Genomic DNA, 26076 nt, shown 5'->3' on the forward strand with positions numbered 1-26076 from the left:
CACATCTCTCCTTTGAAAGAGAAAATAACTCCACATTGTCAAACCAACAGATATGAAATATAATGACCTTTAAAGTCCCCCAAATGTCCCACACCTGATCACCATATCAATGAGAGCCATTTAGACTCAACATTCACACATCCTGCAGTCAGGCCTAAATAGTTAATATTCCAGTGCGGGCCATGCAGAATCCATGACATGTTGTAGGCGCATTGATTTTATTTCAATTATTTATTCCTGAGAAGGCCTCAGATCTTTTCTGTGATTACCTTTGGGCAAAAAATGGTAACTGCTGTGAAAAAAGGTGGTAAGCTTCTCACTTTGCTGTGGCAGAGCACACTTGAAAACTGTTTTCACGGAGGTTTAACACATTCTTCTCATTGGTTGATCTGCACGGAGCTCGCAGGCTCAAACGTGACTCCATATGTTGAAAAAGCTGCCAGGTAGTGATGCAGCTGGCCTTAAAGTATAAACCGTCTTATCAAATGGAAATGTGATTTATCTCATGTTGTATGTTGCACTGAACCCAACGCAGGCAGTCACGGCCAAGTAACTGCCGACCAACGAGCTAGCTGCCATCTCAGGACCTAAGAATCAAAAGATATAGTGAATGTAGTAAAATGAACCATTTCCGACAAGATCTTCAGAATGTATGGCTGAATCAAAGGATATTTGTAGGTCGAGGTGAAGGTACCATAGTGTAGGGTGGTATACGTGTGTGTGTGTGAGGGGTGTGTGTCTGTGAGGGGTGTTAGGAGGTCAGGGGAAGCAGAGTGACAGGTGCTCATTCTCTTTCTACCTCCAATAAATTCAGCCGGTACAGAGGGTCTGGACAGGTCACTCAGCCTGAGATTATGGAGTTGTCAGGCACTGATGGAAGAAGAGAGAGAGGCAAGGATGGGAAGGAGGCAAAGCAGGAGACAGCTCAAGGAGAGGAGAAGGAGCCGAGAGAATGAGGGAGCTTTTTTTACTTTAAGAATAATGTGGGCGGTTGGATTGGCGCTTTTTTGCGAAGCCTCGTTTTTTTTTCATTGGGGCTAAGCGATTGGCAACCGTTCTGATTCAAATCCAATTCAAATCAACTCGGGAGTCTTATCTGGCACTCAGGAGTGCAGCCACAAAATACGTTGGTTTTTTGGGGGGCAGATTATCCCTATTTTTTAAAGGGACGGGAGTTATATGGAGCATGTTGTTATCACTGAATAGGAGTCTGAGGCTTGGGGTGTGTGTTTTTATGAAAACAGGCAGGAATCTTCAACCAGTAGGTCCCACACATCTGTAGGCACAGCTGCATTTTCCTGACTTTCCTTATTTCCAACAAGACTTTGTAACTGTTAAAAGAAGCTTGAGATCGTTTTTGCTGTGTGACTGATGTTACTATGCATGTTCGTTGACTTTATTTATATTCTCCCCTTGTGTGACATGCTCACTACTTCATTGCATTCCTCATTATCCGTTACATAGCCCTGTAATGTTACATAATTATTTAATGTCCTTCTTTATCTGCATATTCTAATGGGAAATCGTTGCATAATACAACCTGGGTCTTGTTACCTTCACCATGTTAATTGTTGAGATTTGGTATTGGCATTTGGTTACTTTGCTTAAACAAAGTTGTAGCATAAAGTGTGAGCCGTCATGTCATCTCACCTAACTTATTTAGAGAAGAGAAAAGGAAGATAAACAGTAAAATTAGCAACCAAACTGGCATCAATCCATCTCAGTTTACAGAGCAACTTCTTTGACCTTTTACCTTTTCCTGTGCAAGCGGGGATTTTTACCGACACTTTTTTAAAACTCAAATGCGATTGTTACTGCAAATAAAGTTTCACGTTAACCGACCTGCACTTCTGTCAGACATCGTTGTAGCAATGTCACCGTTATCCCAGTCCTCCGCCAGTGACGGGTGCCCATATATATTCCCACTCTTCTGACTGCACAGTTCAGCTTAGCTCAGTTTGGCAGACCGGTGCAAAAATCCCTCTTCAACCGCCATTCATTTAGCTCTTAACTCATAACGTTGAACTGGCTATTACAACATTTAAGTGCCATGGTAACGGTGTAAGTTCCCTCCTGAGGGCAGCACTAAACGACCCACACGTCGTTGAGGCATGGGCACTTAGTTGCCCCCAACGGTCCGCTCTAATATCCACATAACATGGCCCTTAATGGTCCAAACCAGCTCGGCGCCAGCTTCCTCATTATCTTCCTTTTGTTCTAGATGGATGCTTTATGACGGGCAGGGTTACATCTCTGGCGGTCAAGCGTGCAGGCGGTGAGCAGATAATAGCTTCTGATACTATAGAAAATTAAAAGGAGAAGCCACGTGTGAATTGGCCCAGCAGGAGAACCCAACAATACGAGGCGAGAAGAAGAAAAAAAGCGGTCAGTTAAGAAAAGATTGAACTGGCAGAGAGAGAGAAACACCCAGCAGAAGCACTTTCTGGTTCAGAGAGACAAGTGAAATGTGTGTGTGTGTGTGTGTGTGTGTGTGTGTGTGTGTGTGTGTGTGTGTGTGTGTGTGTGTGTGTGTGTGTGTGTGTGTGTGTGTGTGTGTGTGTGTGTGTGTGTTGTGCTGTTGGCTGGGGAGAGTGCGCACAGTGTTGGCTCTCCTAATATTGAACTTGGAGTGGAGTGGTAAATACACTCCCTCTCCCAGAGAGAGTCACAGAAGGGCTGCAGGACTCATCTTGTGTGGCCACTCTAGTGGAACATGGACTTTTTCTTTTTCTTTCTTACTCCGTTCTTTTTCTTCTTGGAGGAGAGCAACAAGTAATGCAAAAAAAACCCAAAAAAACTGCTGTGTGGTGGAGGTGAGTGGGGTTCGAGAGAGTGATCAATGGAGATTGATTTTGTGTGTGTGTTCTCCAGAGTTTGCCATAAGCACGGCCCGCTGCCTCTTACTCCATCAGTCCTCTCTCTCTCTCTCTCTCTCTCTCTCTCTCTCTCTCTCTCTCTCTCTCTGTGCTTTAGAGAGGGCTTTATCTCTCCAGAACCGACAGACTCTTGTGTCCTCGCAGTGAAAGGAGAAAGGCATCAGTACACCACACCTGCTGCTCTGTCTGCTCTAACATACTGCAGGCAATCAGACCCGATACCGGGCGGATGTGAACCTCTCCATCTTAAACATAGAAGTAACGTGGTGCAGCTTTACAGATAGAACTAAGCGTCGTTCAGAGATTTGATGCCGTTGCATTCGTTTTCTGTATTTATTACTTGAAAGGCCCGAACCCGTCTCGTATACAACTGTCTCGCATTCGCAAATAACGTTTTGCAGCAACCCTAACGCCGGCGATATTACATTTTCCATCACCTTAATGGGGAAACATTTATGTTGAACAAATCTGTAAAATCTTCATTATATTTGGATTTATTTTTTACCCCCTCCAATATTCACTCTTGGCAACTAAAGCATGATTAACATTTTTACGATTATGATTCGAAAACCTCAAAGCACCTGGTTATTGTTTGGAAAATTAAGGATTGTGAAAGCCCGGTCTCTGGTGTCAAAGTGAATGTTATCCCGGCAACAATTACGTTCCCTCCTTAAAGTCGAAGCACATTAGTCTTTATTTGTGAGTCCTCTGTCTGGATATATTTGCGAAAGTGTTTTTTTTTTGCAGAACATGCTGTACTGTATTTCCGTATCGAATGCGTTATTTGAAAATAACTGAGATTGATTTAGATGGTTGCAAATGAAAGGAGCACCTTAATAAAAGACACCTCCGCACAAGACATGGGGGGCTCCCGGCACACACGGAATATTTTTTGACAAGTATGAAAATGATCTGAGTCACACTACAAATATATCACCTATGTGAGATGTTGGAGTAACATGTAAGACAGCTCATTATATCCACACATCTGTCACCAGGAGCACTGGAGCTGCTCGTGGTGGAACGACACCACCTCACAGAGACAGTTTGTGTCGTGTTTCCTTTTTTCCTCCCCTTTAATTTTCCACCGCTGTGAAAGTTTTTTCCCCCGCAGAGAAGCGAATGCTGTCTCTGGCCTGAGCTTGTTACCCCAGTTGCACTTTTTTGTCTTTTGTCTGGCGCTGGTGTGGCTGGTTGTTAAGGTGTCTGGGCTCGGGCCAGTTAAAGCCCTGATTTATCCCCTCGCAGGGCTCAAGGCTGGCAGGGAGGGAAGCTTTTAGAAATCTCCTGCAAGCAAAAGCCTCATTCTGGAGCTGAGGGGAGAGTCAGGAGATGAAAGCCAACCTGCTTTATTCCTCCTTTGACCCCCACCTACCCTCTTCCACTTCTTCTTCTTCCTTTTCCTCTACTGGCGACCTCTTTTGTTGCCCTCGGTGACACAACCGGCTGCCCCCGGTGACAATGGACCGGTGGTAATAGCTGGAGATGGTGGAGATGACTTTTTGGCTTTGCCAGAGCAGATAACAGTGTTCTGCACAGTCATCTCTACCTCTGCAGCTCTACTTCTTTTTCTCCTCTATTCTTTCTTCTGCTCTCCTTTCCTTCTTCCCTCTCCCTCACTTTTTCTTCACCCTTTATCTCCCTCCTTAGCTATATCCCTCCAATATCTCTCTTCCCGTTTCCTCCCTTCCTTCCTCATCCCTCCGCTTCTTCTTCTCACCTCCTCAGTGCTCTCTTTTAACCCTCCTTCCCTCCCTCCCTTTTTCCTCTTCCTCCCTCTTCCTTTTGAGTCCATTCTCCCTCACGTCTCTCTCTTTTTCATCTCTCCATCCGTCTCCGTTGTACCAGCCAAAAATAGCTCTGCCACGCTCTTGCCACTCCTTAACTTCTCTCTCTCTCTCCTTCTCTTTCTCTCGGTCCCTTCCCTCTCTCTTCCATTTGCCTCTTTCTGTTTCTTTTTGCTTCTCTCATCAGTAGTAACACACACGCACGCACACACACACACACACACACACACACACACACACACACACACACACACACACACACACACACACACACACATAGAGTAATCAAATTCCTCCGGGGTGATTGCTGAACACATTTATGTGCACGCACACACAGTCACACACGCACACACAGTCACACACGCACACAGGGCGAGAGGTCATTGTAAATAACTCGGTTTTCGTGCTTTCATTTCCCTAGGGCATTGACTCTTGCTTGGTATTCATAACCATAACATGCAGAACCTGACAGACGGACTGCGTGTGTGTGTGTGTGTGTGTGTGTGTGTGTGTGTGTGTGTGTGTGTGTGTGTGTGTGTGTGTGTGTGTGTGTTGACTGATACTGTATTTATACCCCCATGCATGTACACACATCCCAGGCGTACTTAGTGAAATATACACTCACTCTAGGCATTTTGCAAACAGATAGATTGAAAAACATACTTTCTTGTAATCGGCCTTCGCCACACACACACACACGCAGACACACACGCACGCACACACACACACATAAAGGGATAATAATGGGCTATCCATCTTTACTCGCTGTTCCACTCGTTTGCGTTCACTGATACTTGTAAGACGGATCCTGTCTTCTTCATTTCTCTCTCTCTCCCTATACAGCGTTCACCTCTCTCAAACCTGCAGGCGATTATCTGCACAAACACACACACACGCACGCACACACACACACCTGCTAATACCAGACAAAGTGGTTGCGTTTTGAGACTTTTTAATGTATTTATGCATTTGGCGTCTACTGAATAATACATCGTTATTTGTTATTTTCCCTGAGCATACTTCGGAGGACAAGGAAAGGAGTGAAAAATGATAAAAAGGCAAGGCAGTGTTGAAAAATACGTGGATAACTACCAGCTCAGCAGACAATAGCGGGTATTTTATTTGTGTGGAACAAGAATGGCGACAACTGTCAGGAGGCGGATTTCTGAAGAATGACTGTTTGTGTCTGTATTGGCTTAGTTTCTGTGGGATGTGTGTATATATATATATATATATATATATATTTATATATATTTGTGTGTGTGTGGCGTGTCACACAATGTACGTCCTCATATAAACCAAACTTTCTTTCACTAAATGCTGTTCCAGTCAGTCAAAGACTTTACTGGCATGAAGAGACAGAAAGAGACAATATTCAATATCTTAAATATATATCTGTATTCCTAACTGCACACACACACACACACACACACACACACACACACACACACACACACACACACACACACACACACACACACACACACACAACCACTCCTGCCTTGCTACTTGTTTGAGGGCTCTCCATCGACTGCACTCACTCCCCAGAGTAATGCTGTGTTCACATTGTGGCAGCAGAGGGCAATTTAGACGGCCCTTGCATTCAATGGGAGATTGATTGTCAATTCCACCTCTGCTGATTTTTTAAACCATCACACAGATGTAAAACTTTCAGAGCTTTTACCGTCTTCCCATCTTGAGATATTCAGCCGCACGGACGTGGTCATGTGTTGCGCGTGCGGACGTGAATCGCCTCGCAGCCAAGATGAAGTGGTTATCGATCCAGCTCGTCGGGACCCACAGTCCTGCCCCTGTTCATGTTGGTGATCTAATGAGACACGGTTTGCACCTGGGTTGGAATGTGAATGTGGTTAAGTGAGTGGAAGGAGAGCAAGTGTTTTGTCCTCAGGAGCAGGACGGAGGGGAGCTGAAGGAGAACATTTGTGGAGATTTAACTCTTGTTAGGAACATTTTTATGCAGATCCGCTGACAAAAAGCTCAGAAAATGACCATGTCTTGCATTTTTAAAACAGGAAACAATATCACCTCTAACCCCAGTTGGTGACAAACTGGCTTTCTGTGGCAGCTTCAAATTAAAAGCCTCTCTGTGGTTGTCACTTTTAATGCAAATCCCAGGAAGTAGAAAATGTTTGCTCTGCAATTGCCTAGCTTCCTAGAGCTCAGCCTTCAGTTAAACATTAAGGTTAACATAAATGTAAATAAAGAAAATGATGACCAGCAATGATGAAGTACATGCATATGATGTTGCCTGTGAATCCCATGTGCTGGCTTGAGCAATTTGAATAGCACGTGGCAATGGTGGACTTCACCTGTAACAATAAGAACTTATATATGAATATATATATATATGATATAAAGACATAAATACAGTTGTTGTTATTTTTTTGAAAAAATGCTGGCCCTATTTTGTGAAAATCTTAAAGATAAAAGCTTTAAATTGAGCAATTGGAGAAAAAAGAGCAATGATTAGATTTGAAGTTTAACTAATATTATTATTCTTTCATGTTAGCTACTAAAATAGACGTTTTCTTTCATAATTTAAAAGAAAATTGTTCCCATCATCCTATAAAACCTGTAGCTTAGTCGTTTCCTAAATTGCAGCATGGAACTTAGACTTAATTCATGAAGAACCCAACACATTCACTTCATTCTCTCTTTGTGAGGATTGTGAGGACGGGCCAATATACCTTCATTTCTCCCTAAAATGTGTTTGTTTTCTCACTCCTAGATCAAACTATTTTCTTCACAATTAGAATAACAGAAACACACAAACACAGCGCCTGCCTGCAGTAATGATGCTTGCCAGAAAAGGGAAGAGAATCAATCCAAGTTATTTTCATCAACTGTTTGCACTGAATATATGTCAGGACTCTCTGCTCCTCCTGCAGCTTTATTCTGTGTTTTTTCCTGGCTTATCAAAATAGCATAACTTGTTGTCGCTTTAAACCGGGTCGTACAGTGTATTGCAAGGCTGAAATGGGCGCGCTGATTTGAGGAGTTTATCTGATTGCAAATGTCTCAGTGTGTGAGAGAGACAGAAGTACATAAACAGCATGTTGGTCTTTTTTTTTTAATTATAATCCACTGGATCTTTGTTATTTTTCCCATTACAGTCTCAATCTTCGGTGCCAAGCGCTCATTACTGTGGATTTTTCCGCATTTGTTTACGAGAGACAATTTTCTTGTTTTCCTTTGTTGATGAAGTTCTTATCGCTGTTGCTGATTTCGCTTCAGCTGATTAAAGAAAATACAGTGAAAAGTTTAGAGTGGTCACAAAATCAGACTTGCTTCTGACCATATATAGCCAGGTCACAAGCTGCTGTATAAGCTGTGAGCAGCCATATTCATAGTTCATATGGAAAATGCAGTTCATAAAAAAACAAGTCAGAAAAAATGAAATAACTTTTTATGTAGCAGAAATCTTTTTCTGTTTGGGAACCACTGACTCTAGGGCAGCTGACTTTAGGACGGCTTTAATGAAATGGCTATAGATGTAATAGCTTTTAGATGAGTAAGTGACAGGGAGCTGTTAAACACATTTATTTATATGGGACTGTGGGGAAGAGCGATAAAGCAGAGTGAACTCGAAAAGTGCACTCAGTGGAGTACAGATCTCTGCCAGGTGTGTCTGCTACAACCACTGCTGTAATGTTTGATTGAATAAATACAAACTACAATTGCCAACCCCCCTTTAAAACACAAGGATACTTATACACAAACATACATACATTAAGGTTAAGACTATTAAGGAGTCATCGGTCAATGACGCTATAAAACAGTCAATAAATACTTTGTCAATGATATGTGTTTTCAAAAAGTCTGAAACACTGCAACCAGGAGAGGTCCTTTGGCACACAGTCATAAATGAGTACAACAAATATGAGGCTAATGGGTCCAGCAGTATGCTAGGTTAGCCGTGGACAGACAGACACAGAGATTCACGCACGCAAAAAAAAAACAAAACACCGAATACATAATCCCCTGGCAGAGATAATTCAGAGATTTAAAGTGCACGTCTTGTAGCTTATCATGGATTCATGCAGACCGTGTGTTGATACTGTATGTCCATACACAGCTGTGCTCGTGTTTGTGTTGAGGACCAACACCTTCTGCATCCGTCTTTATAGCAGCTCTGAACAGCATATTGCGCCCAGCGGCCATCACTCATTAGCGAATGTTCATGGCAAAGGCCAAGCATGATAAGCCAACGCTTCGCTGCACATCAGTGCTGAATTTGGCTTCCCACCACCACCGGCTCCCGTTAATCAGGATGTAATGAAAGGAAACTTGTGGCATATGCGCCACTTAGTCCAAATGAGTCCTGGTGCCTCTTTCTAGGCCCGGGAAGACATTCTGAATACATCTCTCTCTCTCTGATGCAAGCTCAGTGGTTTCAAGCTCGGCATCTTTCTGTTTTCATCCTGTCGTCAGTTTGTGGGCATAAAGTTAGATTTATTCAGCTTTTAAACTATTATAAAAACGAAAGTCATTTGTCCTGTTTGTTGCTCTCAGTGAAGTTTTAGTGATAGAATGCATGTCATCATCGGACCGTAGCCGTGGTATAAATGTTTGCTGTAGCGCTAAATCTGCTAATTGGTTCTAAGGAGTTAATTGGTTTCAGCAGTTTGATCCAGGGGTGCCGGGTGTAGAACTCGACAATTTAAACAACAGAAATGCATTATTGATTATCTGGGATCCCGGCCTTCAAGGGGTAAACAAACGAGCAGTTCATAGCATCCCTGACTGCAGTCCCCCCACTTATTTTGGCACCAACGCCACATTTTGACTGTGTGATGCTTAACTCAATTCACTCTGTATTGGTTTTGAGGTAAGTCTTACTAGAATGGTCACCAGCTGGACACGAGACATCCTGCACAAACCTGCCATTTATTTATTTATTGACCCAGATTTAAAAGATGGCAGCCTGCAAAACTTTAGACAAAGTGCAGACTGACGTTCCTCTTTTGCCGATGAAAGGATTAAGAGTGTCGCGATGAGGATGATGTAGTGAGAAAAGGACGGGGAGGGTACCAAAAGTAAGTTGAGTCGACCATTAAGGTGACAGGGAGGCCCCAAGGTTAAAGAGACTATCCATCAGCTTGTGGCTCCTCATTTTAATCTCGAGAACTCGGTTACAGGTCAGAAATAAGGGCAGTTGTAAGTAAGTCTGTTTTTTTTTTGTTTTTTTTAGAGTAGTCATCATCTGACCTTTATCAATACACAAAGCCTGGACTGATTATACAACAAAATACTTCCCTTTCATTTGTGTTTTGTTACACATATACAAATTATATATATTTATATATTCTATTTATAACAGACATGTCCAAAGAAAACCTCCAATATGGCCTCAATCTCACCAGCTGTTTGGGGCAAGAAAAGTTGTGTTTTTAAATGGTTAGAATCAAGCTACGACACAGTTCTTTTTACTTTACAAGTGATCTTCACATGAAGCGTCTCTAAATGTGTGTTTCAATACACGCTGATGTTTAACTAAAGAACTTAAGTGATTTTTCGTGAAATCGGTGCGCTGTCCTCTCAAAGACCGGCACATCTCTATCTGTGTTTGTCATAAATGCCACATCTAGACAATTTAATCCCGTCCTGCCTCCTTGCTGTCACTCAGCAGAATAAATGGGCCCCGCGTAGGCTTTTCAGCACCCCACCTGCGCTTCACTGCACTTTTCAAGCTCGAGATATCTGCCGCTGAGAAATGACAGCCACCGCACAGAAATTGTCTATTTTGGAATCACAAGACCTTACAGCATCGCAACATTTGAGCGTGTTATCATCTGTCATTTATATTTTACTTTAACATTCATCATTTCTTTTTTGTGCAGCAATTAATGTCACCGTTCTATGTCGGCTTAAAAGTTTTTTTTAACCTGAGTTTTTGCTTTGCCTCGAATCCGCCCAAGCAGACAGTCTCCACTGTACACTCACACTACTTTGCTGTGAGTGTGGCCACCAGTTTATGATGAGGGCTTTTTTTTTTTTTTTTTCGTGGTTCATTTTCCATTCTCAAGGGTAAAACAGCAAAGCGTGTAAAAAAAGAGTGCAACAGCTGCGGTTCAATGGTGCTCTTTGAAGAGCTACATCAAGCACACAGAATCATCTTCCAGCCATTGGCCCCACAGAAGAGAAAATGTGTGTGTGTGTGTGTGTGTGTGTGTGTGTGTGTGTGTGTGTGTGTGTGTGTGTGTGTGTGTGTGTGTGTGTGTGTGTGTGTGTGTGTGTGTGTGTGAGGCCGGCATGTTGGAGAGGTGTGCAGGACTGTTAATCCTCTGGCCTTCCCTCAGTCTCCGCCTCCTGCTCCTCATCACTTGGTTTAGATATCTGGCTGCACATTCTCATCCACATTTAGTGCTTGGATCTTGGTTCCTATTGATCTAGTCCGTTAATCTTGTTTATTTTCTGACCATTCCGTGCTGCCTTTTTTCTTGCACCCATCCTGACCCTTCTCCCTTATCTCACTTCTGCACACTTCTCTCTGCAGCACCTCTCAACTTTAAGCCTTTCCTCGCTCTCTCCTCCCCGTCTTTGTTTCGACCCTTCCCGCCCTCATATTTATATATTTTTTATTATTATTTTTGGTTAGTGCTCATTGTTGTGGTCTGTATGCATTTCACCCGCCCAGCATTGCATACCAATCAAATCTTTTTTTCTTATTGTTATAATTGTTATTATAACAATAGTTCATTTATTTTTCTTACTTTAAATTGCATAATAATAATAATAATAATAATCAATCCTTTATTAGTCCCACAGTGGGGAATTTTACAATTCTCTGCATTTTAACCCATCCCGGAGGAGCAGTGGGCTGCTAGGTAGCGCCCGGGAGCAACCTGGGGTTAGGTGTCTCGCTCAAGGACAACTCGGCATGTTGACTGTAGAGGCCGGGGTTCGAACCACCAACCTTGTGGTTGCAGGACGAGCGCTCTACCTCGTGAGCCACATCCGCCCCATAATTTACTTAATTCCAGGGAATAAAAAAAAATTCATTACATTTGTTAGGGCATTATATTATTTACATACTGCATTCATTTCAAACACAAATAGGACAAACACAAGAAAATAAATAAATAAATCAAACACTGTTTCTGGAAAAGCATGACCATTTAGAACAGTTTTGATTAAGGTATAAGTTGAGCTGTTTGTGCATATTACCATTGTAATAAAGTAAAGTAAAACCTGCAGTTTTATGCTGCATAGTGTTCTATTGATTTTTGTATTCGATATTTAATTGGTTGGATGCCTTGTATAAAATATGCATTATATTTCTGCCTTTTCTCTGCTCTCCTTTTTTGCTCCACCAACCCCATAACGTATGTGTGTGTGTGTGTGTGTGTGTGTGTGTGTGTGTGTGTGTGTGTGTGTGTGTGTGTGTGTGTGTGTGTGTGTGTGTGTGTGTGTGTGTGTGTGTGTGTGTGTGTGTGTGTGTAGTTTACATATCCACATACACACTCAAGGGGAAAACGATATGGGCATCGCTGTCCCGGCTGGTAAATACTGATTAGTGGAGCTTCAAGGATGGAACTGGAGTCAGGTGTTAAGCCTAGCTTAGCATAAAAACTATAAGATAGGGGGAGACGGGTAGCTTGGCTCACGCCTCACTCTCAGACAGAAAGCAAATAAGCATACAATATTTTCAAAAATGTTTAATTACTCCTTTACTATTAATGTCTGAACGTTTGATTCTCTCTTGCAGTATTTTGCAGCCCTATTTTTAACTCCTTTCATTGCTGCTTTCCTCTCTCTGTCACATTCTCTCTTCTTCTTCTTCTTCTTCTTCTTCTTCTTCTTCTTCTTCTTCTTCTTCTTCTTCTTCTTCTTCTTCTTCTTCTTCTTCTTCTTCTTCCTCTCCTGCTGGTGATGGGAGGGGGGGTTCTTGATTAGAACACTCACTGCCAAGTCCCCCCACATCGCATCATTGCATTTGATTAGCGCCAATCCCCTGCTCCCTCCTTTATCACTACCAGCACAACGGGAAGCACCCACACACACACACACACACACACACACACACACACACACACACATACACACACCACACACACACACACACACACACACACACACACACACACACACACACACACACACACACACACACACACACACACACACACACACTCACACACGCATGCATGCACAGATGCACATTTATACATATCACTTGCAGACTTATCTGAACTCCACGGCTGCCTGCAAACGTGAAGTGGCATATATGAGCACGCACAATCTCCAAACACACACACGCACACACACACACACATCTGGGCTGCTGCCGGCGCCGTGACGGCAGGGCGTCAGGTAAAGCCAGCATGGCGCTGACAGCTCCCAGTCCCTAATGAAGCATTAATAAAGTGCACCACAAAACAGTGGATCAGAGGCAAGCAGAGCTCCCCACCTGCCTGGCTGTCTGCTGGCTGCCAGGGGGAGAGATGAGAGGGGAGAGGATCACCATAATCCCCCCCTCCCCCCATCTTCCTAAAAAAACCCTCTGCCCCACTTTACAGGGAGACGTCGCCAACCTCCCCCTCTCAACAGATTGGGTTTTAAAATTCTCCTCAAAAGTTCTTAATATGTGCAGCTGGGAGAGAGTCTAGGTCAAGGTGTGTTTCCAGGAAACGCTCCAGCACATGAATTCACAATCAGGCACGCAAAATAGTCCGGTCACACAGCGTCTTCAAATGAAGCCAACCTGCTGACTGTAGATATTCCAGGAAGGTGTGTCCATTCTAATGATGCAAGCCTTGGAGCAATTGTTTCGTTAATGAGCCAATCAAATGTAAATGGATCAATATTTAGCAAATGCATTACGTGATATTCTTTTAATTGGGCCCCAGAATGTGGAGTGTCCTCCTTCCCCCATCATAAGTTTGAGATGTCATCTCTGTTTGTGCTGGAATTGCTTCAGTGTCACTTTGTGTCTTTATCTCTCCTTCTATCTGTACCCTTATCTGACTTTTTTTTCTTTTTGATTCCCTCATTATCTTTGCAGTCTAAACCTCGCTGAGCTTTCCTGAGACTGATCTAATTGGCAGCGAGGATCATTCTAATTTTTGCGAAGCCAGCTTTGCTGACTTTCTCGGCTCTCTCTTCTCTCTCTCTTTTATGTGCCACCTTTCACATGATAATAATGAGAAAATATCAGCGAGAACTCCCTGAAGTTTGCTGTGGCGAGCGTGTTTTGTTTTTTTGTGTCTTTGGGATCTTGTTACACCGATCACATTCGCCCCGGCAATTTGCCTGCTTGTCTGAGTCTGAGAAGGGGGAGGCTTATCTGCACTAACGCCCCATCCAGACTGCGCTTCGTATTCCAAATCGGCCCCTGTTAGCATTCAGATCAGGAGCCCCCACCTCTCCTTCCTATGCTACCTAGCTCTCGTGCTCCTCACTATGGCCCCCCCACCCTCCTTTCGCTGTCAACACACCAGCTTTGCTCGAAGGAGAGGAGGGCTGGAGAGTGAGAGAGAAAAAAAAATATTATTTAATGAGATCAAGAAGTGCGAGGACGATGCTGTTTACTGTCACAAAGCAAACAGGTGGAGGGGACCGCTGGGCTTGTCCCTCATCTTCCTCCTCGTTCACACCTTAACAGCCATTTTACAGAAGCCGTAATCGCATCGAGAAGAAGCACCTTGCAGCAGAGCAGGTGCATCGTAACAGTATGGCCGAAGGTTATATCCACTTGCTCGGCGCGCCACATAACAAGTACTATTATAAAAGTAAAACATTCTGCAGTGATTGTAGCTGCTGCGTAATTGCTGCTGCTGTGATTCCACATGACCTTTTTACCTGCTCTGACAACAAGGTCATTACCGCGGCGCTGTGTTCCACAGGCCATCAGCGTGTCATTGTTCATGTGATTAGACTGAAATGAAAAGGGGCCAAATGTCCCGATCGCCATCAAGTCCCCATTGGCTTCCATTAAACCACCATCGACGGCTCACAATGGCTTATGATTTTCATTTTCCATCAATCTCCCATTAGTTAGAGCTGTAATTTGGGTACTTTATTTTGAAGTTACTTTAGAAGTGTCTTTGTCAGAAATTGGTGCTGGAGTCAGTTCCCGCTGCAACACAGCACAAATATATAATGACAAAAAAAGCAAAGAAAACGTCGTCGTTAACGAGTCTCGCGCACCAAACCTCAAAAGGACTTGACAGGAGGGAGTGAAAAAAAAAGAAGTAGGGGGGGGAGAAAATGTGTCATGAAGACGAGGAGAGCGAGGTGGGGGTGCATCCTTTGATCAAGAGCGCTCCTCGCAGCGCTCCTGTCTCCTACACATCCATAATATATCTCCTCACGCATTCCGGTCCCAGCAAAATGAAATGCACAGGAAAGGAATTTACGATTCAATATACGAACCCCCCCACACACACACACACACACACACACACACACACACACACACACAGACACACAGACACACACACACACACACACACAGACAGACACACACACACACACACACAGACAGACAGACAGACACTTTAAAATGAAATCCGTTCATGTCGGCTGTAACAAAAGAGGGGATAATATCAGACACGGGTAAATATTTATTCTAAAAGTGGCGAGCTTAGGAAATGAGAAGGCTGCCGACGCTCTGCTTCTGCTTCCGTCTCCCACAGCGTGTTTGTCCGTGACAGTCATAAATATGCATCACGCCGCCGGATGACAGCGATTGTAATCTCACGGCCGCCTTTTTGTCGAGCACATGGAACCCCGAGAAAATCCCCCATCAGTGGCGAACACGGGCAAAATTAAAAGTTGCACCCTGTCCTATCATTGGAATGAGTCACTCAGCGACAAGTGGCACACTGTTTAATTAGAGTGGAAACAAAGTCCTCAGGGGGAGGAACGCCTCTCGCCCCCCCTTTTCCCCCTCCTCTCTCCTCTCTCTCTCTCTCTCTCTCTCTCGGCCTCAATTGTGGAAAGGTAAATATTCAGAGGGTCGCTTTTCAGCCGTGTCGATTAAAGCATGCTTGAGCATATCAATAGAGAAGTGTGTTGTGAATGCAGAGCTCCCTGAATCAATTCCTGCTCTGCTGCGAAATGAAACGCAACTTGTTTTGTGGCAGGAGACAGTTGTGGGAGTGCGTCCTCTCACCCAGGGGTGTCGAGTAGCTCTTCAAACCCTCGATAACTGCGCCGGGCTTCCAAAAAGTGCACCAGGAGCCACTTAAATAAAGTCGGCCTGTCATCCGAGGTGCACTCTGTTGAGCAGTAGCAGTGAGTCTCCAGGACAACTGCAGGCTGACAGGTGTAACCTTCAATGTGGGGAACCCCGTCTGCTTTTTGACTAACCCTCGTCTTCATGTCTCCCCTCTCGCCTGCAGCTCTGAAGGACCCCTGCTCTGACGTGGCCTGCACCTACGGCAGCACCTGCGTCCAGTCGTCGGACGGCCTTTCGGCCAAGTGCATGTGCCCCCTCGGCTGCGAGGGCAAGCGCGAGCAGACGGTGTGCGGCAGCGACGGAGAGGACTACCGCAACGAGTGCGAGCTCCACACGCACGCCTGCAAGACCCAGAAGAACATACGGGTGCAGTACCAGGGGCCCTGCGGTGAGTCTGAAGACCTTCAGATGTGTTTGATGACATATTAAATCAACGGAAAGAAAGGGACAAGCAGAACATCCTCAACATTTGAGGCCCTGGATGCTCCTTTTTGGCATTTTTGCTTGATAGATGACTGGAATGACTATTTTCTCTTCTCCTCTACATTCTCTGCTCCTCTTTTTTCTTTCCTCCGCTCTGTTTACTACCTCATGTTTTTGTTGTTTCTCCTTCGCATACCCCACTTACTTACGGCAAGCCTCTGCTAATTCTCATTTTTCATTCAGGTTGCTTCGCTTCACACAGGTACTCCTGTGGTGCGAATTGTTGTTTTCTCTAAGTGGGTCTTCAGAGCTGTCGTTTTCCGTGTGGCCCAGCCTTTTTTTTTTTTTTTTCTTTTGCTCATCCTTGTTATCATCAGGCGATAGCTGTTTACTCCCAAGGCGTTCAACTTTGAGTTTTTCGGTTTGTTTGTTTTGAGCCAGATGGAGGGAAAGAATGAAAAGGAGACAAAAGCTCTGTCTCTTAGCAGCGGGAGCCTCCGGGAGACAGAGCGGAGTGGTGGGCAAAGAGAGATGGATGTGCAGGTCCGTCGGCGGAAGGCTGGTCGTATAAATCCAGCCCGAGTCGGCCAAAGTGACCCGAGTTGTCCCGTCCTCCCAAGGGGAGGGCCGAAAAGCTCGGGGGACCAGTTCGGCCCTGATGGTCCCTCTAAATCTTCCTACAGCCATTTCATCTGAAGCCTTGGCTATTTCAGGTCACTAGCCGTAGCCAGACAAATGCAGTTGATTTATCTGAGCTGCTAGTTTTTACAGCAAACAGGCCATTCTTCTTGTAATTACCCTACTTGCTCAGCTGGAGGAGCGCATGGATCCTGGAAGCTGTTCTTCTCAGTTAATGGGAGGTAATGGTCTTTCCCTCAGATAATGGTGTGGCTGGCGGCTGAGGTGCTGCGTTACGCAGAGACACTGCATGCATTACTGCTCTGTTGCTAGTCTCTGGAAGCCTTTGCATCGTGCTGATAGAAAACAACCTGAGGCCTGGCCAGAGCCGGCCGTGGTCGCTCCGCCTTCCAGCCCCTCCGCAGCCAAAGCGCTCCATCCATTTATTTTTTTTGTCCCTGCATTGTCGCTCTTTGTATTCCTGCCAGAGGTCCCTTGGAAACCATTTCCCGTTCTCCTCCTCTCTACACCCTTTCCTGGCGATAGGGTGTTTCATCCTCGCCGTGTTTTGAATGACTCGCCGGCAGCTTGGCAGTGATTTGATATGTCACGGTGCTACATAAATCCTTTGTCTTCCCGCATGCTGAAAGCGTAGCGGGCAGGATAAAGCTCGGGCTCCTGTTTCAAGGAGCGAACTACCCCCCCGTCCCACACATCCACAAACCAATTCCATTATGATCACGGACCGATACGGCCGAGCGTGCCAGACCGAACGCTCCCCCTGGAAGGAGGGAGTTGCCAGGGAGCAAATCAAACCGTCTCTTCATCCATTTCCTTGTCTCCCCTTCAACATCCGAGGTCCCAGTCTGAGCAGCTCTCAGCTGCTGGTCCACTGATAGTATCTGTGGAGCAACAGTGATGGAGGATCATGTCTCCTGTTCCCTTTTGTTTTTTTTAAGTCTCCTCCTTTCTCTTCTATTCTGTTCTCTTCTCTCTGGAATTACTAGACAAATAAAAAGTTAATACATTTATCCTATAGCTCACCAAAGCTCAAACAGAGACCTGACTTTGGAGAACAGTTTTGAGGCAATTAAGCCAGGACCCACCTGTTATACTTTCATGTATTTTATTTCCATTTATTTTATTTTCCTTGTTGCTAAGATGTTGTTGTTGACTTTACCACAAGGAACTCAAAGATGGACAAATACTCAGAGATATGTTTGCCGAAAGCTGTCTCGTTCAATCCCCCAGGTTCTAATTAACATAGACAGATTTTTTGTATGTCACCAACTGATGAAACTGCTCCACATACCGGGCTGTGCTGCAGTACATATTCATGAAAGGCTGTTTCTCCACAGACCCATGCAAAGACAACGAGAACAGCCTGAACACCATGTGCCGGGTGGAGGCTCTCACCCGCCAGCCCCTCAAATTCGGCCTGCCGGAGTGGTGCACCCCGGGCAACGAGCCTCTGTGTGCCAGCGACGGACAGACCTACTCCAGCGAGTGCGCCATGGGAGCAACGAGCATGCAGAAAGGCATCAAGCTCAGGAAGGTCCACGCAGGACGATGCAGGAGGCTGGGTAAGATAAGATAAGATAAGATAATCCTTTATTAGTCCCGCAGCGGGGACATTTGCAGGCTTACAACAGCGTAGAGTAAAGTGCACACAAGAGACATAGTAGAAGAAGACAAGATAAAAATAAAAAATGAAAAATAAAAATAAAATAAAACAAGTATTATAAATAAGCAATAAAAAAAAACAGTAGAAAAAACAACAATAACTGAAATATTATATTTACAGACAGAGAAAAAAACAACAACTATTTTAACTATTTTTAACTTTTTTAACTATTATTGCACAGTGTAAAAAGAAAAAAAAAAAAAGTTAAAAATAGTTAAAATAGTCGTCGTCCTAAGGGCAGTTAGGACGAGCTTTGTGGCCTTTGTGGTACTTCCGCCTCCTTTTTCTCTCAACACGTCTGTTTACCTGCATTCAACCAAAGCTAGCGTGAACGTGATTGGTCAATACTACTTGGGCAACAAATAGTCCTGATACCAAAATCTTCTTTCGTTACCTGCAGATTTTACATGTGAATGCAGAATCTGTTTATAAAGATTAGTCAGCACTTTTCTGTTCCACCTGCAGAACTGTAGTATGTTTACAGACTGGTAGTTCTTTGTTAAGTTACATGAATATGAACATGTTTTATATATATATAAATATGTGACGACAGATCCAACTTTTTTGGGTCATGAACAAAAAGAATGCCCTGTTGTGAAAAAATAATCAGGGTACTGTGTTGGGAGAGTGCACATCCCAAACCTTCCAGGCAGTTTGGCACTCCAACGGTGTGATACATTACGTTTCCAAATACATCACAGCTGAACAGGAATAGTTGGGATGGGTTTTAAAGGGTTCAACGGAGCAGAAACACAGCCCTGAAACATCTGCATCACATTGTCACGTACAATTTCATCCTCTAAATTCTCACAGGTTTACTGTAGGTGAGCTAGCGCCAAAGCTGACCCTGTCACTGTGTTCTGCTGCATGGCACATAGATGAGTGGCTCTTGGGGTCTCGGGGAGTGTACACAGTGTATCCATGCTAGCAGTGGCCGCCACAAGCCCGATAAGAGCCTCCGGGGCTGTTATCTGTGCTATTAGAACAGGGGGTTTAAGCCTTAGTCAACAAAGAGCTGTCAGCTCATACTGTACATCTGATAGCCATCGGAGGAAATCCAATTTTCCCGCTGTGTTGTCGGCGGGGGCCCAGCAAAGCCGCATCTGTGTAGGTTGTAACGGCAGCACATGTACCGAGACATCCAGACAACAACAAAGACAGGAATAGATCCCTCCACGGAGCCCTTTGGTGCAGCCAACAATAAAGGCTGATGCACACTCCTTTGACACACCCCGGTTCTCCCGCTCGCTGGGCTTGACAGGCCGGCGGAGGAGCGAGGGCTTTTAAATTGCACAAATCCCGGCCTGGCTTCGTGTTTGCGTGTCAGTGTGGGTGCGCGGACATGTGTGCCAGCACATTGGATGAAGGCTTTTTGTCTTATCCCCCCCCCACCCCTTTTTCTTTTCTTTTTTTTTCAAATGAAAGAATAATTCCATTTGAAACAGAGATCCGTGAAATCATATCCCTAAGCAAATCACAAATTGGTATCTAATGAAAATGGCCATTACGACATGTAACCATGACATTGCACATCCTCGTAGCCCTCTCACTCAGATACAGCAGCGACGTAATTAAGTGTGGCATGACAGGCTTTTAAATAAAAGAAGGAATTGAATTGCTGTACAAATTTGATCCACTGATCAGGAATTAAATACATTCGAAGCCCAGTGAGCGCCTCCAGAACAGAGAGGCCTGCTTCAAATTGGATTTTCTCACTTCAATGGCAAATTTGCCATTTCACATTACCAGTGTTTCTTTCTTTTTCTTCTTAATTTCCACAGTAGATTTCTGCTTAGTGAGTCAAAATGTGATGCATATAACAGTTTAAACTTTAACTTGACCTTAAAATAGTTTTGAGTTCCCCAATTTTCTTAAAGTTAGTTGAGAACTTTTATTAATTAAGTTAGATGGGTTCTCCAGTCACTGCTCTTGGCTTACATCACAAAAGAAAATGTATTAACGGCAGACAATCACAATGTTTTTTACAAGGAGATTATTGTAATAAACTCAACAGAAAAATAGAAACAAAATGATCCTGGACTGAAACTAAAACTACTCTATTTCAATGAAATCTAATATTTTCACTTTTGCATCATCCAGTCTCTTGTGTGGTAAGAGCTATCATTTCTGTCACAATAGTAAATTACTCTCCGAGCGTCAGGATAATTCACCCTCAGCCGAAAGCATGAATGATGTTCTGAAGTAAACAAATTATCTCCTTTTTTCACCTTATATTCTCTGAAATAATGAACAGTCATGATAAACAGAAACTAACTCGTTCTTTTATTTGACCAGCCTTGTAGCTGTCAACCTGCAATATGCTGGCAGATATTGGCTTCATGTTTCATCTGCCTGGTCGTTCATGTGTTATTTGTATTCCTTTTGTTTGAATGCAATTACATTGATGTGTTATTGAATTGTCCATAGTTGTGAGCAGTCCCTCAGATTCTTCTTAGAATGACTACGTATTCCATAACCACTCAATTAACACAACATAGAATCATTTTCTGGTGAGCTGTTACAACTATTCCTGCCAAAAGGCTTAACCTCTGCCGCTGAAAGAAAAGCTTTTACATGCGCTGCAAGTGGCATCATTCCACCTTAACATGTAATTACTGTTTGAAAAGAAAACAGATTTTTTTCCCCCCGCGGATGGACCCCGGCGAGCGTGACACGCAGGAGGAGGGAGAATCGGTTCGACACTTTGCTACAGCTGCATGAAAGTTGTTTTTTTACGCTTTCTGACTACCTCTGTTGTCCTTTCCTCTATTGTGAGCAGTCCGTCACACTGTTACAAAAGTGGCGGTTGGAAACTGCTCTTAAAAAAAAAAAAGGCTTATCAGTGTTTAGCCAGATGGGTGACAAATTAAAAGAAAAACCTGAAGAATGCAGTGGAGAAAAATAGCACGCATGCAGATGACTGAAGGGTTTGACAAGCCTGGAAATGTGTTTATTCTTAGGTGACTCTAAATAATCCGAAGCATGAAAAAAGACCCATCCGCAGATCCTACATTTATACCTCCTCTTCTTCTTTTCCTCCAGACCACTGTCAGGAGGAGTGTCTCTTCAACGCCGTGTGTGTGGTGGAGCCTCAGAACGCCCGCTGCTCCTGCGATCCCATCGAGTGCGACGGCACCTACAAGCCCGTGTGCGGCAAAGACGGCCACACCTACACCAACGACTGCGCCCGCCGCAAGGCCGAGTGTCTGAGCAAGGCCCACATCTCCATCAAGCACCCGGGGCCCTGTGGTGAGTAGATGCTGGAGGACGGGAGCAAGGGGGGGCTTACGCTGTCCCCTCTCAATCCTTCCCCCGTCTCTCTCTCTCTCTCTCTTTGCCTATTTTAATGCGTATTCAATGTGTTCAATTCTTTCCCTCTCTTTCTTCCAGGCTTACTGTACGTGTGTCTGTACTTACCTTTAAAAGTGTTTGAAAATGGTTCGGTGATGCTCTCTGGGGAGGGGGTGGGGGTGGGGTTAGGGGTGGTGTAACTCAAACCGACAGGAATTCATGTGTGCCCCCTCCTTATAAAGAAAAACGTGCCTTCACTCCTCCACCCAGTTCACCTCCCATCCATCTCCTCATCCCTTTCACGCCTCATCCCTCCATCTCAAACAACACAAAACACAATTAAACTCCACCTTCATCCGCTCTCCGTCTTCCGTGGTGGTGTTTGTTTTTTCCCCCCTCTCCTCTGTCTTTTGTCTCCTGTGTGTTGCTCTTTTCTTGTATATTAAAAAAAAAAAAAAAAGCTATTCTTTCTTGTTTCAGTGCGTCAATCAGTCTGTCTGTCTGTCTTTGTCCGTGTGGTCGTCTTCCTGGCGGTCTGCTGCCGGCAGGTGGAAAAGTGGGGTCACCCGGTGGGCGACCTCATCAGGTGGATGGTGATGGGTGAAGCCCTTCCCTCTCGCTCCGAAAGGGACCTAACAGGAGGGGTCTTGTACTGCTGTCTTTTTTCTCCCCTCTCACTCCTTTTGTCTCCTTGTGTCATTAAATGTCCTCTCCTTCTGTTTACCACCCTGCAAAAGAAGTGACCCGTGAGGTTGGAGAAGTCTTCCTCTCTCCCTGCTCTCTGTGCTTTATTTCCCGTCTCACTAAAAAAAGAAAACAGCTCCTCCTGTTCCTACCTACCTGCCTAACCACTGCTCACCTCTGACTCCTTTCTTTCTGCATGCGGCTCTAACCTCGCTGCCACCCAAACACTCCCTCTCTCCATCAACTCATAAAAGCTTGCAACTGCTAGATGAATGAGCACAAAGCTCCGTTTTTTTTTTTAAACCTTTTTCTGAGCATTAAAAGGGTCAGAGTTGGACCGCACTCAGGCGAATCCTTTGGAATACTTAGATTAAGTTTAGAAAGAGCTTTAACATTTAGGTGAACCATGTGGTTGTAGTCAAATTAGTGTCCATTGCATGCAACCTGTAAACTAGATGAGAATTAGAAGTAAAACTAGTCATAGTTTAAATATTGTCATTGAATGTAATCCAGGAGTTCTTTGTGGTGAAACTAAGAAGCATGCTACCTAAATGCATAGTAAATAGTTTTTTAGTGCTACAAGAAGAATACAGAGAGATACAAGATTAAATAAGAGATCAGCCTTTGCGTTTAGCCAATCGGGGCACCCATCAAACTGCATTTGAATCCAAATTAGAAACGACTATTGATGAGTATCCATCTGTGAGCTGCATGTGCTTGAACAGATATTCCAATTTTTCCTGTCAAATGTATCATTTGTAAAGAATACTCCATCTCATGTGAATCTCCTGCTGAATTCTAAGTGTTTCTTCCACCCGTAACCCCGTTGAACCCAGCAAGCGTGATGAATCTGGAGCAAAGCGCTCGTGCTGCTCGGTGTCACAACACCTCCGTCAACGAATCCGAGCAGCAGACACGTTGTGCTATTCGGTCCGGAGTCGGCGTCCACATTTCCCCCCCCACTGTTGTTGTGACAGAGGCCGATAAAAACCAGAGCGATCCGTCCATCCCCCGGGCGTCCGGGTGTAGCTGAATACCAAAGTTATCTCCAGTTGTCAGCATCAGGACGCTCCAGCACTCATTAGCATTATTTGTCCGTCTGTGCTGTGAATAAATTAAGCACTGGAAAAAATGGCAGTGCGAGAGCTCTTATGTGTTTTGCTCTGTTTCATTATTTCTGGCAAGTGGTGCCTCAGCGCTACCCCCCACCAAACCCCCCCCCCTCCCTCCCTCCCTCCCTCCCTCGCTCCCTTGTTCGTTTAGTTATTTCACTTTTTTCTCTCGCTCCTCATCCTTCCTCCCTCTCTTTCTCCCCTTGTGCATCGCAGCCGTCGGTGACTGGTCGTATGTTTCTTTAATGCAGTTTTATTGACATTTGCATATTTTTTCAAAACAGAACGCCAACCCCACCCCCTCCATCCAGTTTTAATTAAACATCAAAAGAGGCAAGCGTAGGTGCCCACAGAGACTGTTTGGTTTAGTCAGACAGATGATATGCATGCAAAGGGATGTGTGTGTGTGTGTGTGTGTGTGTGTGTGTGTGTGTGTGTGTGTGTGTGTGTGTGTGTGTGTGTGTGTGTCATTGTGTGTGTGTGTGTGTGTCATTGCACATGTTAGAACTTTCTTTCTTTCTTTCTGTCTGCTTTCCTTCTCTTTCCCATGTTTCCTATTAGAACTGAGTTACATATTCCCTCTAACTGCCCAAAAGACGTAGGATACACATAACACACCCAGTGGATGCATGCAAAGTGTGTCTCCCTGTCTCCTGAATAGACTGCCTTGTCGGGGTCGATCAATAGCCCAGTCTGATCACGCAGTCACACACTGTATGCAGTGTGGGACACACACTTCCATTGTGCTCCATTGTGCTTGTCAGACGGTGACTGGCGGCGCCAAAGGACGCCCAGCACAGTGACCGCTGCGTGCCCGTGGTGCACCTCGCACACGGTTTGGAGGCTTCAGACAAAGTTCCACACATCTGAGGGAAAAAAAAGGAAGAGTTTGATAAATTATCATTATTTGATAAATAACGATCTCCATCCCCCGTTTCATTGGCTGAGCGGTGCGTCGGGGCAGGGTTGATCGATCACCCCTGCCAGCTGTCAAACGGATGAAATTCTTCAGTTCTGCCGCCGTCGTAAATCTCTTTTCATGTGGGTGACAGCGCCCTAATGTCAAACCCCCCTCTCCCAAAGAATGGTCATGCGACGAGCCGCACGCGTCTATATAACGCCCTGACTGCTGTCCTCCCACAGAAAACAATTTGATTGATATCTAAAGCTCATCAATTTAGGGATTGAGAGACGTCACGTGGGCACTCGGCTGATTAACTTACAGCCGTGGCCGAGTCACAAATCTTCAAGACTTTTCCGAGAACACGCGATGCCTGTGAAGGATTCGCTGGAAGTGACTCAGAGTTAGATGTCGGGAAAATAGGGTGAATTGGCCTGCAGCCTTGGATTCTGACGTAGAATGTGGGAGCCATGTGACACTTGGATAAAGAGAAAGATGTTTGTCATCACCAGAGAAGCAGTTATCCGCTGTTATAAACAGTGTTATATAACAGTTATATTGATTAAAACGTCATTTCAACCTGCTTTCATGCAGAGTCTGGTTAAAAAGAAAAAAAAAGATATCCCATATGATGTCAGCACAGCAGGATGACAGCACAAACTAGACATGGAAGTGTGCATGCAGCGTCCATATTGTTGCAGATATATATTTAGAGGGGCAGACAATGGAGGGACATTGGCACCCTGATGCTTTCAAAGGCTTTCATTCTTTATTGTTTGCTTTTTTGTTTCCCCTACCACTGTTAAATACATTTTTTTGGTGCCGCCATCAGACCAACTCAAGTTTTAACACGTAAAATGTTTCCCAAAGATGAATTTATAGGTTATCCTCACCATGCGCAAAAGGAAACATCTTCTGGATGCCTTTGTAAAGGCTCGGAGACAGAATTTTGATACTTTATACTGTTAAGCTGTGACATGCTGGCGAATTTGGCAGGAAAGACACCCCCGAAAGTGGACCACATCTCTGTAGTGCTTTCACCAATAATGATCAGAAATTGCTCAGAGGGTCCTCAACTCCTCATTGTACCTGTGTGTAATGTACTCCGCTTAATGTGCTTCTGCTCGGCCCCTAGATGTGCTGCCTGCAGCTTTATGAAGATATTTGGAGCTGCAGTGTGAGTAATGCTCTGTTGAAAGGACATGGTTCAATCACTGGGTGTGTGTGTTCATGTGTGTGTGTGTGTGTGTGTGTGTGTGTGTGTGTGTGTGTGTGTGTGTGTGTGTGTGTGTGTGTGTGCTTGTGTGTGTTAATGGACAGTGTTACTAGTACGCTTAAGCTACAAAATAAAGCAGTTTTATTCACATAAACTCCCACTTAGGACCAACAAGTATAATATAATCATTTTAAAATATGCCTTTTAAAAATATTTATTTGTTAAATGTTAGAGATTACATTTATAATAATAAAAACGTTTAATTACAGCTTTATCTTGGC

General features: G+C 44.4%; 1 protein-coding gene across 1 annotated transcript in view; it reads left to right on the forward strand.

Moving 5' to 3' along the window:
* agrn (agrin) overlaps window positions 1–26076 on the forward strand; it is a 232876-nt gene that overhangs the window by 136164 nt on the left and 70636 nt on the right. The window contains 3 exon segments of the mRNA XM_054608599.1: window positions 16030–16254; window positions 18266–18490; window positions 21634–21840. Coding sequence (XP_054464574.1) covers window positions 16030–16254; window positions 18266–18490; window positions 21634–21840 — 657 coding nt within the window.

This window comes from Anoplopoma fimbria, chromosome 12 (assembly GCF_027596085.1).
Source record: "Anoplopoma fimbria isolate UVic2021 breed Golden Eagle Sablefish chromosome 12, Afim_UVic_2022, whole genome shotgun sequence".
In the NCBI taxonomy this organism is placed as follows: Eukaryota; Metazoa; Chordata; class Actinopteri; order Perciformes; family Anoplopomatidae; genus Anoplopoma; species Anoplopoma fimbria.